Source organism: Alosa pseudoharengus, unplaced genomic scaffold, assembly GCF_046254945.1.
Source record: "Alosa pseudoharengus isolate Yale_2024_CS ecotype anadromous, Long Island Sound unplaced genomic scaffold, YU_APseudo_1.1 YU_APseudo_1.1_scf_1, whole genome shotgun sequence".
In the NCBI taxonomy this organism is placed as follows: Eukaryota; Metazoa; Chordata; class Actinopteri; order Clupeiformes; family Clupeidae; genus Alosa; species Alosa pseudoharengus.
This window is the reverse complement of record NW_027468564.1, coordinates 38,882,085-38,898,066: the sequence shown is the minus strand read 5'-3', so window position 1 is coordinate 38,898,066 and position 15,982 is coordinate 38,882,085. Positions and strand designations below refer to the sequence as shown.

The following is a 15,982-nucleotide window of genomic DNA, read 5'->3' as shown; positions in this document are numbered from 1 at the left end:
TAGCTTGTTAAGTGCTTTGTGATTTGTTAGTGATTTTGGCTTTGATAGTAAATAGGCTTGGTTGTTGATTGGCCGCTGTGTGAAATCCCCTACCTATAGCACTTGGATTTAATATCTCTCCTGTTTATATGAAAAAAAAATAAAACAGTAGCCTAGGCCTACCCATACTGGTACTACGAGTGAGGGGTTTCAATGCCCTGGAAATATAATGTGTAGACTGCAGTGACATGAAACAAACAAAAAAAACTTTGCAACACAAAGACAAATCCTGGTATTGTTGCTTGGCTCTGGCTCTGTATAAGGGGCCGTGCACACGACGCCGGTTTTTGTGAAACCGGTGAGGATTTGTTAACGGTTACGCCTTGCGTGTACACGACGCCGGCAGTTTAGGAGACTGAAACCGATAGCTTTTGAAACCGGCTTCCGAAGTGGGAACTTTTGAGACCGCCGGCTAGGCAGGGGTGTCAAACTCAAATTCACAGGGGGCCAAAATTAAGAACTGGGAGTATGTCGCGGGCCAAGCGCAACATTTATTGAATAACCGATGTTGTTATTGAATTAAAACTATACACACAAGAAAAAAATAGAATGCAGGCATTTCTGAATATAGCCTAATAGAAAAAATATATTGAATATCTGAATAGAAAAAATATATTGGCCTATTTTTTGCAGGTGAACTATAACAATTGTAAATAACATTTAACAATTATCAAAATTGTAATTGTAACTATTAACAGTTAACAAACTCTCCCTCTGAGAATGGCCGTGCTGTTTGCAGAGCTCCTGTGCAACAGTAAAACTTTTGCTTTTGCAGCATCATCACTTGTAACTTGGCTTGGTCTGCCTTGAAAGCAGACTTGCTTTCAATTCTCCCACCTTCTGTAGCTTAAGCTTCGCATCCAGATCTTTGTATTAGTCTTCATGTTTAGTTTCGTAGTGCCGTTTTATGTTGTACTCTTTAGTGACAGCTACGGTGAATCCACATACCAAGCAAACGGGTTTGTCCTTGAATAATATGAACGTATAATCGTTTTCCCACCTATCTTGAAAGCTCTGATTATCAATCTTTCGCTTCGCCATTTTTGTTGATAGTTTGTCTGGTTGCATGGATACGTGTTTTGTTTATGAACAGAAAAGGCGACATTAACGATGCAACGCATTTTGGGATTTGAAGTGTTATCGATGTACAGTATGTAGCAACTTGATGGCTGCGTTGCCCTGGGCTGCGCTCATGCGCTGAATAGAATAGCGTGCGGGGTCAGCTCTAACGCGGATGCGCTGAAGAGAATACTGTCTGGCCAGCTCAGATATGGATGCGCTGTATAAACTACGCGGCGGGCCACTTCTAATACAGATTGAATAATGACCTCGCGGGCCACAAATAAGCAGCCCGCGGGCCATTTCCTGAGTTTGACATCCCTGGGCTAGACAGTGCCGTGTAGACGGCCTGTAGGTGCGAAGCCGGCAACTTTATGAGGTCATAGCCCCACCTCTCAACTCAGCCACGGCACTCGACCTGACATGCTGCTTGTCAAAACAAACCAAACCATTTATTTATCATATTAAAATGTCTTTCTTTCCCCTGCCATGATTTATGTGCACAATGTAGCCTATCAGCCTTTAGTGGTAAGTTAGAAGCACACGTTAGCTTAACTTAGTTAAACATTAGCTTACTGCTTGTTAGTGTTTTCTCCAGTGGTGCTCAGACCTAATGCAATGCGTAGGCTAAGCATTTGAAATTTCACATAGCAGTCACATACCTTGAAAATGAACTTTATTAGTTTAACTTAATTAGTCTCCTTATTTCATGCAACTGTTGGCTTGCACTTATTAGACATTCTCTGGCTTAACAAACAGTTTCAACAATGTTTTCTTCTACGCGATTCACGCGAAACTATCATGCACAGCGGCGCCATCGACTGGTCTGGCATATGCACTACAGCACACTTAGCCGGTTACACCTCTGTGTGTACACGCAAGGTTTTTTCTTGCCGGAGTCGTTAAAGGTGTGAAAGCGGTAAGATAAAATCCACCCAGCGGTTTCGTGTAAACGGCCCCTAAAAGTATATTAACATAATGAGGGGGGTCTGGCTTGGCAAGATGGTACAAAGGCTCAATCCTGTTCAACCAGTTGAAGAACTGTCATGAAGTTGTATTACGCAATCGTTGAGAGGTAGTTAGGCAGATAGCCTATGTGTGGCATCTGAGTATTTAAGAAGGAAAGCTACATGTGATTGTGCAGAGCTCTTCTCAGACGGCATCTCTTCCTCTTGGTCCGTGTGTACTCCACAACAGCACACATTATTTTTTAAAGGTAGGTGATCCTCTGTCTCTGTCTGTCCGCCTGCCTGCCTGTACTGAAACAAAGACAAGACATCTAATTGCTTATCAACAGTGTTGCCACAGTTACATTGAAAAAGTAATCTGATTACTGATTACTGATTACTCCTTTAAAAAGTAACTTAGTTACTTTACTGATTACTTGATTTTAAAAGTAACTAAGTTAGATTACAAGTTACTTTATTAGTTACTTTCAGCAGCTGCCGACAACACCCCCAACGCCTCAACATAAAAATGATAACGGTTTTGTCAATACTCAATATACTGGAAGTGCATTTTAACAGCAATGTATAGCAGACATCCCAACCTAACCTACTTAGATACTGAAATTCAGATGTTTGTTCAATAATGTCTAAGTACACCAAATAAGGAAGGCCTACTGATAGAAACTGTTATAGTAAAATATGTAGATTTTTTTTCATGTAGCCTTGGCAACTAGCCATCTTGTAGCCTATAATATGCAAATGAAATTACACTTGTTAAACTCACCTCAACAAGTCTTTTGCAATCATTTAACCCGCCGTGAGCAATGCTAAAGTTGCTGTTACAAACAGTGCAGTGTGCAAGATGATCATTATGTTTTAATCTTTTGAGACAATTGGGTACACTTTTGTGTAGTCTGATGTGAAATGGGTCTTAAATCTTCCTTTTTGAGGGGCACTGACGCTGCCATGACGCTTCCTAGATACACTGACTGAACTGATTAATTATGTTTGGGAGAAAAGAGATATAAGCACTTACACTGAAAACGGATTGGTTGATTTAGCAAAACAGACCAGGATGCTCTCTGTCTTGGATGCGCTTCAGGCACAAACGCACCACTCCTCTCTCTCTCCCTCTCCGTTGTGTGCGCATTAAGCTATGCACACGCGATTTGAAGCAAAGATTCTAGAATCTTTGATTTGAAGTCCGGTCTGGCTTGCGTGCTCTTGTTCGCTCTAGGTTCCGGGAGATTTTATGTATTTTGCGGGCGTCAGGAAGCCGCTATCAATATGTGGGAGACTCCCAAAACTTCGGGAGACTTGGGATGTCTAGACAGCACTTTGTCGCCAGCACAGAATGTACAATGTACCTTAATGTTGTCATGTTTAACTGACACAAACTCAAAGTAATGACTGATGAAATGTGCATCTCTCTCTCTCCCTCCATTGTTGTTTACGTTTGTGTCGCTGCACGTGAATTGTCCTCATGCTGAAAACGTGAGCATAGCCTCTACATGACATTAATACCCAAGACAAGAAGAAAGCAAATAATATATATTTTTATTAAGGAACATGACAAAAATAGTAACGCACAGTAACTTAGATAAGTAACTTTAATCTGATTACTGGTTTGTAAATAGTAGCGCGTTAGATTAGGCCTACTCGTTACTGAAAAAAGTGGTAAAAATAGACTAACGCGTTACTGGCATCACTGCACAGCACAATACCGTCAGGATATCCATGGTGGGAAATCCTCCCATTCCATTGCAAATGTATTTTGTGAATGTGAGAAAATATTTGTTTTGGCAACCACAGATTACTCTTTCTTTACTGCTCAATTTAGCAACAAAGATCATCATGCATCTTACAACAGCAACATTGTGAAAGAATGAGAATAGAGACTCACACCAACACACACACACAAACATAAATACTCTCTCTCTCTCTCTCTCTCTCTCTAATTCTCTTTGGACTTTAATGTGGGGTTCTGTTTGGTGTTTCCATCACATCTGTATTTTCTCTAAGTAGGCTAATCTGTGTCCACTCCTTTGCAGAATAGCCATGGCGAGCTACACAGTGACGACACACACAGGAACCCGCCTCTTTTCTGGCACCACAAGCTACGTTTACATCCAGCTGCGTGGTGCTGATGCTGAGAGCCAGGAGGAGAATCTACACAAACGCTTTTTCTCTCATGACTTTTGCAATGGATCGGTAAGTGCATTTAAAGCAACAGAAAAACAGAAAATCCAGAGGCATGATTTTAAAGATGTCCCCATATAGTGTCACACTGTAGCTATCTGGATGCTAGCTGTTAGCCGCAACAACTAACTGGGTAGCACAGATTTTGTTTGTTCATTTTGAGAGAATGAAATAAATTAATTTTCTGAAATTAATTTTTTTAAATTGTGAATTTCAAGCAATATCAACCAATGTGAAGTTATTATGACCGCCGCATATAGGTCATATAGGTTTAGTCAGAATGTTTTTTTTTTTTTTTTTTTTTTTTCTTTTTCACATGCCCAAATTTCCGTCAATGATTCCCGGGACACTGAAAGACCGGGGTACACGAAACTTGGTGGGCATGTAACCCCACATGGATAGCATGGAACCATCGTTTTTCGTTTTGATCTATGAACTAATCATGTTTTGGTACTTGTTGTCTAGCACAGTGTTTCTCAAACTTTTTCAGACCAAGGACCACTTAACCAGTAAAAAAAACCTCATGGACCACCTAGCTGATAGACACAATAGGCCTACTCACTGAACCACCTTGCTAATTGTCTTTGCACCTTGCTTATTGTTTTAGAGGATTCATATGATTTAAATTGGCATAGCTTACATAGGCAGTGTTGCAGAACTGTTTGGAAGTTGGTTCAATATTGCAAACAACTCATCTATATTGTTTTTTACCACGTCTGCTCGCGGACCACTTGGGATAGCTTGCGGACCACCAGTGGTCCCCGGACCACACTTTGAGAAACACTGGTCTAGCAGATATCAGTGAGAATTGAGTGTGGATAATGCAATTTAGTGAGACAGTTAGAACCATATAGGCCTTTCAGCGTGATTTATTTTTGTGGAAAAAATGTGCTGGACTGGGCGGCGGTCATATTTTGTACCGCTCTGCGGTACATCTAGTTTTGATTAGATTAATTCTGCCTAATCAAAAAATCCATGGTTTATTGTTTATCTGTATCTGTGTATGTGTTTTTGCAAGCAAACTCATAAATCAAACTTAATATATTTACTTCAAAACTCCATCTCCATATGTTTATACAGGAGCGGACATTTACGTTGGAGTGTGAAGCGTCCCTAGGCGAACTCATCTATTTAAAGCTCCGCACCCAGGCATTTTTGGGCCTTGACAACCAATGGTTTTGTGATAAGATCACTGTGAAGACGCCTGAGGGGGATGCCATTTTGTTTCCTTGTTACCGCTGGCTTGGCAGCGGTGAGACTGTTGTGTTAAGACCTGCCAAAGGTAGGCACTCCTGTTTCAGGGCATGGCCTCAATTCACATATTACTGGTGCACCTGAAAGTTCAGTGGTGAAATCTTGGAAATGTTCTGTGTAAACACATTTTATATACTTTATTTGATTCCACTTTACTAGTCAAGTTACATTAGGAATCAAATCTTCTGAATAATCCAGTAGATTAAAGCAGTTCTATCTATCTATCATGAGTTTACAGATTCAGGGGTACACACACACACACACACACACACACAGACACACATTTTGTGTGTTACACACGTTGGTGTATTGTTTGGAAGAAAACAGACTTCTGTATAAAAACAAAAAGAAGGGGGGAAAAGCACAATAGTGAGTCCTTACTCTTTCTGGCTCTAGTCCATGTCATTCACACACATGTAACACCTTCATTCATTCAAAATTTGGACAAAGCAGTCCGTCAGTTAATATTGACATGTATACTGAGATTACATTTCTATTTCAGCTTCGCTTGTGTTCCAGGACACCAACCCAGTTGCCCAAAAGACAAGGACGAGTCAGCTAGAAGGACGACAGAAGTTAATTAGGTATGTGGGCAACACACCAAAACTAACTGTGTGTGACATTAAGTGTCTGTGTGGTGTTAAGTGTCTGTGTGGTGTTAAGTTAAAGGAACCGTATGTAGGAAATGTATTTCAATTAATCATAAAATGGCCCTGATATGACATTAGACATTAAGAAATCATGTTCATTTCAAATACTTATATCACTGACAACAGTAGTCCGGCCAGGATATTGTCATTTAAAAAGTTGCAGCCCTCAACTGATGTTGTGTTTTGGCCTGATGCGCCACCCTCCACCTATCTACTAATCACACTAAGTCAATAGTGTTTCGGCATCCAGGTTAGCAACCTCGAGTCAGGGGGGGTGGGGAGGGGATACACCGTTCTAGAGTAATTTGAAAGTGATTGCAGTACCAGTTTTGGCCACAATCTTACAGGTTCCTTTAAAGCACCCTTTGCATTTCTCCTGTATATTCCTTTTACAGGTGGAGTGTGTATGCTGAGAACCTGCCCCGGATTATCAATTACGAATCTGCCATGCTTCTGCCAGAGGAACTCCAATTCTCTTTCTCGAAGGAGACAGAGTTCTCCTACACGGCAAGAACACAGTAAGTGTCTAAGTGTTGTGTTTTGTTAACCCATCTTTTTCTTACATTCTGATTGTGGATGGGTGTGCTGCCTCCTTCTACATTAGTAATAATATATATTTTATATTACCTCAAAGACGCTCACAATTATAATTATAGATCATTATTGTGTGTTTGTGTGTGTGTGTGTGTGTGTGTGTGTGTGTGTGTGTGTGTAGGTTAATTTATCTGAAGCTCAATGGATTAGCTGACAACAGAGAATCCTGGGAAAGCATCGACCAGCTGCACATGATCCATAGTGACATCACAAACAAAACCATTGGTAATCATCGTACTTGGATGTGCATAATTGCATAATGAGAACATAGCACTGGCTGTATCTGTTGCAAATGTTCTTACATGGAATGCTTTGCAGAATACGTTGAGGACCACTGGGACAAGGACGAGTTCTTTGGCTACCAGTTCCTGAATGGCCTAAACCCCATGCTGATCCAGCGCTGCTCAAAGGTGCCCGAGAACTTCCTCGTCACAGAGGAGATGGTCAAAGGCCTTCTAGGAGAAACCACCTTGAAGGCAGAGATAGCGGTAGGCAACGCATTGGTCAACAGTCTAGCTTGGGGAAAAAATCAGTAGATTTGAGCACAGTATATAGCATTATGCAAATAAACTGAAAATATCTAATTACATTTAATTTGCTAAAAGGCTTTTTGATAAGAAATATTTCTCTTTTTTTAAGCATAAAAGCATAAGCATAAAAAGCATGAATCCAATAATCCAATGATTAATCCAAGTTGCTGGAAAGGTAGCATGGCCAACAACGGCCCCTTTGACTGGACTGATTTAAGTGTAGCTTCAATCATGAATGTTTGTAGAAAAAAGAGACCAACACAAATATGTTGTTTTTTCATCTGTGTGAAGCTAGTTCATGTTATGTCTGATGCTAAACTCTTTTTCTATATTTACTGACTATGTATTGTTTGCCCTCCACTACACTAAACCACTCAGAAAGGGAACATCTTCCTGTGTGACTACAAGATGTTGGATGGGCTTGTGGGAAATGTAGTTGCTGGCAGGCAGCAGTATCACACCGCTCCCCTGGTCCTGCTCTACTGCAACCCTCAGGGTCTGATGCTGCCCCTCGCCATACAGGTAAACACATTACACTTTTGAAATGTAGCAAAATAAAAAGAAAATGTAGTATTTCAAAATGTTTTTCTAGTGAACAAAATGGAGGAATGCATACATGCACGAGAAATAGAGGTGGACACTGAATTAAATTGTTATTCATTTTAATTCATGTTACAGTCAAAGCCTAGCTGAGCTCAATTGTTTAGGAGAAATTGACCTCAAGTATGTTTAGGAGAAATAGGCAAGACCAAAAAAACATCTAATCTTTTAGAGTTTAAAACAGTTTGTTTGCACTGTGTATGAACTAGGGCTGTCAATCGATTACAAATTGTAATCAAATTAATTACATACTCTGTGATTAATTAATCTAAATTAATCACATATATCATTTTTGCTGTGAAAGTATTTTAAATATTTAAATTCAAATGAATCATTGAATAATCAGCATTAGTGACATTAAAGTTCAAAAACTCTTTTATTATTATTTTCACTGTTCAAATAATGTTCATAATAATCTATGATATGACCTAATATCATAGAAGACGTTTTTTTTCACATACAAGGCATTTCAGGCCACACCTGAGGACACAATGAAAATAAATTAACACTCCCCTCAATGTCAACACTATTTCTTTGCATTGATGTGCGACTTTAGAGTTGACAAACTCTGGTGATATGCAAATTCCTTGCTGCAGACATTGCAGAGGACTTTATTTTTATCAACACCATCAGACCGTTTTTTAAAAGCAAATGTTCCAATCTATGATCTAGGGCAGCACATTTTCTTCTCTCTCCTTCATTTTACAGGGTAATGGTTACTGACTAGAATGGCTTTGGGTCAAAGGTCATACGGAATCGATTAATCTGCGCTATTTTTTTTAATCAGTTATTTTTTCTCAAATTAATTAATCAAAATTAATCAGTTATTTTGACAGCTCTAGTATAAACGTCACACTGTTCTAGTTTCATGGATTTGTCATTTCTCCACAGTTAGGGCAAATGGCTGGACCCCATCAAACCCCCATCTTCCTGCCCACTGACCCCAAGCATGACTGGCTGCTGGCTAAGATCTTTGTGCGGGCAGCAGAGTTCAGCATGCAAGAGCTTGACTCTCACCTGCTGAGAACTCACTTTCTGTCTGAGGTGTTTGCCATGGCAACATTGCGGAACCTCCCATCCCCGCACCCTCTTTTCAAGGTATTGAATCTGCAGGTGTAATCTCACATGCATTAGCTGGTGTGAGGCCTATTACCAAAAGAAGAACAAAAAATATCCAAGAATGATTAGAAAAATAGAGCATCACATGGGCTGATCATTTGAATTTGGAAATGCTGTTAGTACTCTCTGAATCTATCTATCTAATTAGTTCCAAGTATATTATTATTTTAATTTGCCTTTAGGAACTGTCTGTATACCACATGCTGAACTTTCTCTTTACTGTTTTTACTGTTTTCCTTGTAGCTCCTCATTCCCCACACCCGCTACACACTCCACATCAACATCCTGGCAAGAAGTCGCTTGATTTCCGACGATGGCGCCATTACCTTGGTACTCATACAGCTTTACATAATGAAACCGTAAAAAACAGATGTTGATATGATCCCTGCTGTGGGGTGGAAACCTTGTATGTCCAAATTCATTCATTTTCAGAAAAAAAAACTTTAAAAAATATTTCAACAATGCATCGAAAAAACAAAACAAAAAACACAAGGACAGCAGCAATAGAGATAAACTATACAAGTATATTTGTATACAAGGATCATTTTAGTTTCATCTAATATTTGATCATGATGTTAGGTAAACTGCAGTATTTTTTACTTTATCCTTATGAATTCATTATGTATAATCCTAGAATGCCGGCATTGGCGGAAAGTCATTGCCTGAGTTGCTGAAGCGTGGAACCTCCTCCCTGACCTACAGCTCCCTCTGTCTGCCTGAGAACATCTCTGAGAGAGGCCTGGAGGACGTCCCCAACTACTACTACAGAGATGATGGCACACAACTGTGGAACATCATCAACAAGTATGCTTACCGTTTGAGTCAGAGTAGGGTTGCCAATTGTACCCCCCCCCCCCTCTTTATTTGTGTGTGTGTGTGTGTGTGTGTTTAAAAAAGAGTCAAACTATTTAAATATGATTTCACTGTTCACTTTCACAATGACTTCATGTATACAGACAACTATATAAGACACTGAATCATGTGGTCATTTGCAGGTATGTAAAAGGAGTCTTGCAACATTACTACACATCTGATGAGCATGTGCAGAAGGACACAGAACTGCAGAGCTGGATCAGAGAGATCTTCACCAATGGATTCCTGGAAAGGAGCAGCACAGGTGTGTGCAGTAATACTGTCTTTTAGGAATAAAAAAAATAATTACCAATAAAAAAGACCAAACTCTAAAATATATTTTCAAATATATTTTAGTAAATGTCACCCAACACTTTCATGGGAAAATCTGGGGAATTTCATGGTATTTCATGAGGAATTTAGAATGTCAGAACACACACGGATCAATGGTCGCTAAAATTCCTTGTGCTGTCATGACTGCATGGTGTTCAGTTCATTTTGTCGTCATCTGATGTTTCACAGATGTGAATGCACTTTTATGCTGATGGAGTTGTTTTGTGTTTTGTGCAGATTTTTTATTTACATGTCGATGTCTTATTCCTCCACAGGCGTACCTGAGTCTTTTCAGACAGTGAGCGATCTCATCAAGTTTGTTACCATGGTGATCTTCACTGCATCCGCTCAACATGCTGCTGTCAACAATGGACAGGTAAACTTTTAAAAAAGGGTCTGTGTATCTATTTGGTTCAGATTCTAAAATGATCGCCCCTTTTAAAGTGAACTGAGATTTAGTAGACACTTTTATCCAAAAGCGCCATGGGCTCTCATCAGTGTGTTCAGAATCAAACCCAGGCCGACCCTTTTCAGTTTAACACTAGCAGTTGGATGCCCAGAATCAAACCCAGGCCGACCCTTTTCAGTTAAACACTAGCAGTTGGATGCCTAGTTAATCTATTGCATTCAGAAAGCCCCCATTGACTTGAGATAGAGCAGACCATTGCCTTGTTGTCTTTTATTGTCAGGGCCAGTAGGCCAGGATAGCAGATTGGACCCAAACGCAGATTCAGTGGAACCAAAGTGGTATTAAACTAGATTTTAACGTGTCTTCTTTCACACATAAACTTTACAGAAAACTTAACGAGAATACAAACTCTTAGACTGACAATAGACAAGAACATGGCACGAACCTGACAAGAGACGAAATAATCCAGCAAAGCACACAAGACTTAACAAGACTAACAAGGCACAGGTGGAAAGCAATGAAGGCAATAATTAGGGATGCATGCAGTCATTGTCAAGAGTGTGCAGATTCGCTTTGGCATGTTAGCATACGCCATTTTCAAGTATGGCGCCGCATGGAACATTTGGAACCAGCTCCGTGCACAAAAGTCTGTGTTGAGCACTTGCTCTCATGCCCGTACATGTTGGTGGGTGGGTACCTATCCGGCGGCTACAGCAGAGACTTTCTAATGAGGAGACACAGCACTCAAAAAATCCTCCATAGAAATGCATGGGGTTAGTTTGTAACGCAGTTGTCTACACATATCACACCCTTTCTGCGGCAAAACGTCGTCATGTGAATACATTGAGCCAATCACGTGCTGTGTTATGAATACATTGAGCCAATAATGTGGTGTGTTGTGAAGACATCGTGCCAATCATATGTTGTGATCATGCCGCTGAGCGAGATTAGTGTCGTGAAGCCTTGCGCAAGTGCATTTCTGCCGAAATAGATGCCCAATAAGTGCCCAAAAAGTGTTGCAATATGGCCGCCGAGAGGAGGGACTTGCCTAAAAGGACTTTGGCTACAGCCAAACGGGCGACTCCACTCGGACTCCAAGCGTTCCCAAGTAGGCCTGTCGCGATATTCAATAAATCAATTAATCGCATGATTATTAAAATTAGCTCGATAATTTTTTCTGGCCGCGATAAATGCCATTTGCATGCTTGTTTGTGTTCCTCGTCTCTCTCTCTCCCTCTCTCTCTCGGGTCCTTAGAGTAACGATGAGTGAACCCTCATGTCAGTCACTTATCAGTCGCATGGTGTGTGGGGAGGCGGGACTACTGGCGTAGCCTACCACAGAGTGCAGCTATAGAGCCGCGTGAGAAGTATCCGGTAGGCACTAGGCAGAGAGAAAGCTAGTTGCGAGTTCGAGACAAAAAAGTTGGAATTGGTTTCTAAGCCTAACGCGACAGCTGCAGTGTGGGAGCATTTCGGATTTAAACCGAATGCCCGTGGTGAACCACTGAACGTGTGTGAGTCGGTGTGTCGCATTTGTTGGAAAACAGTCGCAATTAAAAGCGGCAACACAACAAACATGCATATGCATCTAAAACACAATCATCCACTGCAGTTTTCCCAATTGGGGAAAAAAAAACACAACAAGTGGGCCGTCTTCCTCTTCCCGAGGAAAATTCTCAGAACGACAATATTATCGCTTATCGCAATAATTTCTGAGACAATTTATCGTCCAGTAAAATTTGTTATCGTGACAGGCCTATTCCCAAGCAACTTTTTCTTCTTCTTGTTAGGTGGCAAGCAAGGTATGTGCATTATTGCCACCCTGTGAACTGGAGGACGATTCTCTTTTCACAGAACATCCAATAAAAATCAACGTTGGTCCATGCGTCATTTCCAGCTTTGGAACTTGCCGCATCGTCAGAGCCGACTGGCGCTGGATCCTAGCCCCATTGTTCAATATGGTGTTGATATGTAATGGCTGGATTTACTAGCGTAGCCTCCGCCATTCATTTGTATGGAGGGCGGGACTTAATCCTTAAATACCTCCACATTGTATAATAACTATTCATCCATGTCTCCAGAACTATCAAACATTATCTCATTATCAGGGTCAATAAGTAGGAATAGTCTATGTACATTTTTAGGCTTTTGTATAAGCTCATATTCTCTGCAATTTGCGTGTCTGTTTATGCTAGCCTAAGAGGTGCTGCGCCGTATCATCAGTAATTGATATCTCTTAAAAGTGATGCGTGAGTGAGCAGGACATCTCAACCATAGATATTAGAAAGCTAGATAGCACATTGGGCTCGAGTTCTATTAGGTGGCATACGTAAACGCGGCCGCCATATTGCGGGGGGCAACACGTTTACTGTCTATGGGCAACACTTGCCAGCAATCAGAGACACCTGTTTGATTTCCTGTTAGAGTTAGAGAAGGAGGGAAGGAAGGGAGGATAGACAAAAAGACAGATGAGAACCTCATAGAAGCCTACAGGACACAGGAAGTGACAAGGAGCAGGAGACATGACAAAATCCAAAGACATCAATACAGGGCAGGAACATAATACAGTACACATGATACACAAGAAACATGAACGTGGATCTAGAGATCCAGGGCAGGATTGTGACATTTATGAATCAACATTATGCGAAGATGCTCTACACATAAGCTCAGAGGTCACAATGGAAATTCTGAAACGGATTGTTCCGGTCCTTGATTATGATTGGCTGAATCGCGTTTGATGCCGTTGTAAAATCCAGCACCAACATACACCATGACCGAATTTTGTTCTATTCTTTCACACAAACTCGCGTCACAGACCTACGTCACCGTCCATTTGAAGGTGCAAACAATTTTTGGTTATTTAGCCATCAGTTAACTTTAGGAGTGATTAACGTCAAATAATGTAGACTAACTCAACATTTGACATGTTTAGTGTTCTAAAGACGTCAAATAGCCCGTTATCGTTACCAAATTGATAGCCAAGGAGCCAAAAGGGAACACGCATGTATGGCTATAAAAACTGTGCCTTCATTTTCATTAGATAGATAGATAGATACTTTTTTGATCCCCAAGGGGAAATTCAAGAACAGCTTTATTAGAATATAATATATTAATTAGAACAGCTAAGGGGGGTTTTAGGCACTCTGCTTGCGTGTCGTGACTAACAACGCTACTACAGTAACCTTTTCTAAAGTCAGTGTAACCTACGGCCTCTAGGGGCTTACTGCTGAAATGGAAAACCTCCCTTTATGCTTCCTGACCACTCTCCAAACCAAGCAATGTTATTTTATGAATCAACATTATGCAAAGATGATCAACACCTTAGTCCATAACACATGAGCTCAGAGACCCCAATGGGCAAAGGAAAACCTCCCTACCATAAACACAGGCCATACACACTGTCCATGTTATAACTTAGGATAATGGTGCACTGGACTTCCTTGTTTTAAATATCTGACCCAAATGTGACATGTACGCCTCATTTGGACTTTGGCGGACAGGTAATTTAACAACGTCCACATTCCATTTTTCTTTTTTTAACTCGTGTCTAAACACTCTTGCGTCCAATTGCCCCATGCAGTTTGACTTTGGCGGCTGGATGCCCAACTACCCCACTGCCCTCAGAAAGCCCCCTCCCAAGGAGAAAGGCCAGACCACAATGGACACCATTCTGGAGACTTTACCTGATATAGGTACGACAGTGAATGCCATGGCTGTCCTGAGCCTGCTGAGCAAAACATTTTCAGATCAGGTGAGTTTCTGTTCATAATCAAACTGCATGTTTTCACTGAAACTGCAAATTCAATTTAACAAAAGTGAAAAAAATCCATCTTTTTAAAATTCTGAATATCTTTCTTGTGTGTTCCATTTTATTATACTGCTTGACGGTGGTTTCCATTGTCTTATTGTTACATGATAACAAAAACAAACTATGTTAATTATGTTCCGAGAAAATCTTTATTCATGTCAGACATTTTGCAAACTGTTGCCTTAGTGCCATATAGTGTTGCTGCTGGGACTGATATAATATTAACTATTGCCTACATTTTTATGTCTGTTGCTTTTTATGTCATACATGTCATTATCAACTTTTTTATTAGTAACTTTTTTTTTGTTTTACACCACACTCTAAACATTCCAGCACATATTGGGAAGTTTCCCAGAAGATCTGTTTGATGAAGAAGTCCCTTGCAAGATCATTGCAGATTTTCAGAAGGATCTGAGAGAGCTCTCTGATCTTATTGAGGAGCGGAACAAGAAGCTGGAGTTTCCGTACACCTATCTGAGCCCCCGAAATGTGGAAAATAGTGTTGCCATTTAAAAAGATGTATTTTTTATAACTGTAATAGCCTTATCAATACATAGTAAGTGAATACCAAATCATAAGTACATATAACTGAAGACCAAAGTAAATATAACTGAAAGTGAGGTCATGGATAAAGCCGTTCAATGCCTTTCAAAATGAAAAGCTTGTATGCATAATATGCCTTATCATATAATGTGGTTACACATGAATATTGTGAAGAATTTTGGGAAGATGTCCTAGAGTGACTATGATTTGTCTTTGTGCTGCTTGTGTTGATACAAGTCACTGCGTAAGGATTGTGTAAAGTGATGCAAGTGGTGTGTGTGTAATGTACACCGTTGAAGTTGGTCAAGTAAAGGTGTGTGTGTGTGTGCTAACCTGAGAGTGGACATTCTTTATTATCCGTGAGAAGGATTACTAATATGTGTGGAGAGATTATACTGAGATTCCGATGTATACTGTAAACTGTAAATAAGTACTTTGCACGACAGGTTTCTTTCAAAGGAAAGAAAATAAACACACACAAGAATAGGAGGAGACTCCACACACTCTCACTGCTGTAAGTCAAGAGGGCAGTTTATTGCACAACTTCCTATGTGGTTTACACAAAGCCAAATTTCCCAATGAACACACCATGATAAGCTGCATGTCCAGTGCTCTTCTCAGACGGCATCTCTTCCGCTTGGTCTGCGTGTACTCCACAACAGCACACATTCTTTTTGAACGAGAGAAAGATACCCAGATCCGTAAAGCCATGGATGACACATTCTCAAAACTAGGAATACCGCGGGTATTACGGTCTGATAATGCTACACATTTTAAAAATAAAATAGTAGAAGAAGTGTGTCAACAGCATGGCATAAGGAATATATATAGTGTCCCTTATAGACCTCAATCCAATGGAATAGCTGAGAGAGCTGTGGGTTTATGTAAAAGATTCATTGCGTCAAATACAAATAATCGTGTATGGGATGAGAACATGATAGATATGCATGTTTTCCTGAATGATACTATAGGTAAAATTCCTCACGCCCAACAGTTGTTAGGAAGGAGTTTACGACCTGCATTAGATACTTCATTATTGGATG

At 40.4% G+C, this 15,982-nt stretch overlaps 1 protein-coding gene across 1 annotated transcript; it reads left to right on the top strand.

Moving 5' to 3' along the window:
* The first annotated feature begins 4,103 nt into the window (after positions 1–4,103).
* On the top strand, positions 4,104–15,320 carry LOC143127613 (polyunsaturated fatty acid lipoxygenase ALOX15B-like). Its single transcript, XM_076289208.1, has 14 exons — positions 4,104–4,256; positions 5,325–5,526; positions 6,001–6,082; positions 6,544–6,666; positions 6,864–6,967; positions 7,061–7,230; positions 7,651–7,794; positions 8,764–8,970; positions 9,235–9,321; positions 9,626–9,795; positions 9,987–10,108; positions 10,452–10,552; positions 14,169–14,339; positions 14,730–15,320. Exons 1-14 carry the CDS (start codon positions 4,104–4,106, stop codon positions 14,907–14,909), a joined length of 2,016 nt encoding a protein of 671 aa, XP_076145323.1. The 3' UTR covers positions 14,910–15,320.
* The last annotated feature ends 662 nt before the right edge of the window (positions 15,321–15,982 follow it).

Bases quoted from the DNA above. Each gene is read 5' to 3' on its own strand.
- LOC143127613 (XM_076289208.1), top strand. From the start codon at position 4,104: ATGGCGAGCTACACAGTGACGACACACACAGGAACCCGCCTCTTTTCT. The intron at 4,257-5,324 runs GTAAGTGCATTT...ATGTTTATACAG, and splicing joins ATGACTTTTGCAATGGATCG to GAGCGGACATTTACGTTGGA. The intron at 7,231-7,650 runs GTAGGCAACGCA...TAAACCACTCAG, and splicing joins CCTTGAAGGCAGAGATAGCG to AAAGGGAACATCTTCCTGTG.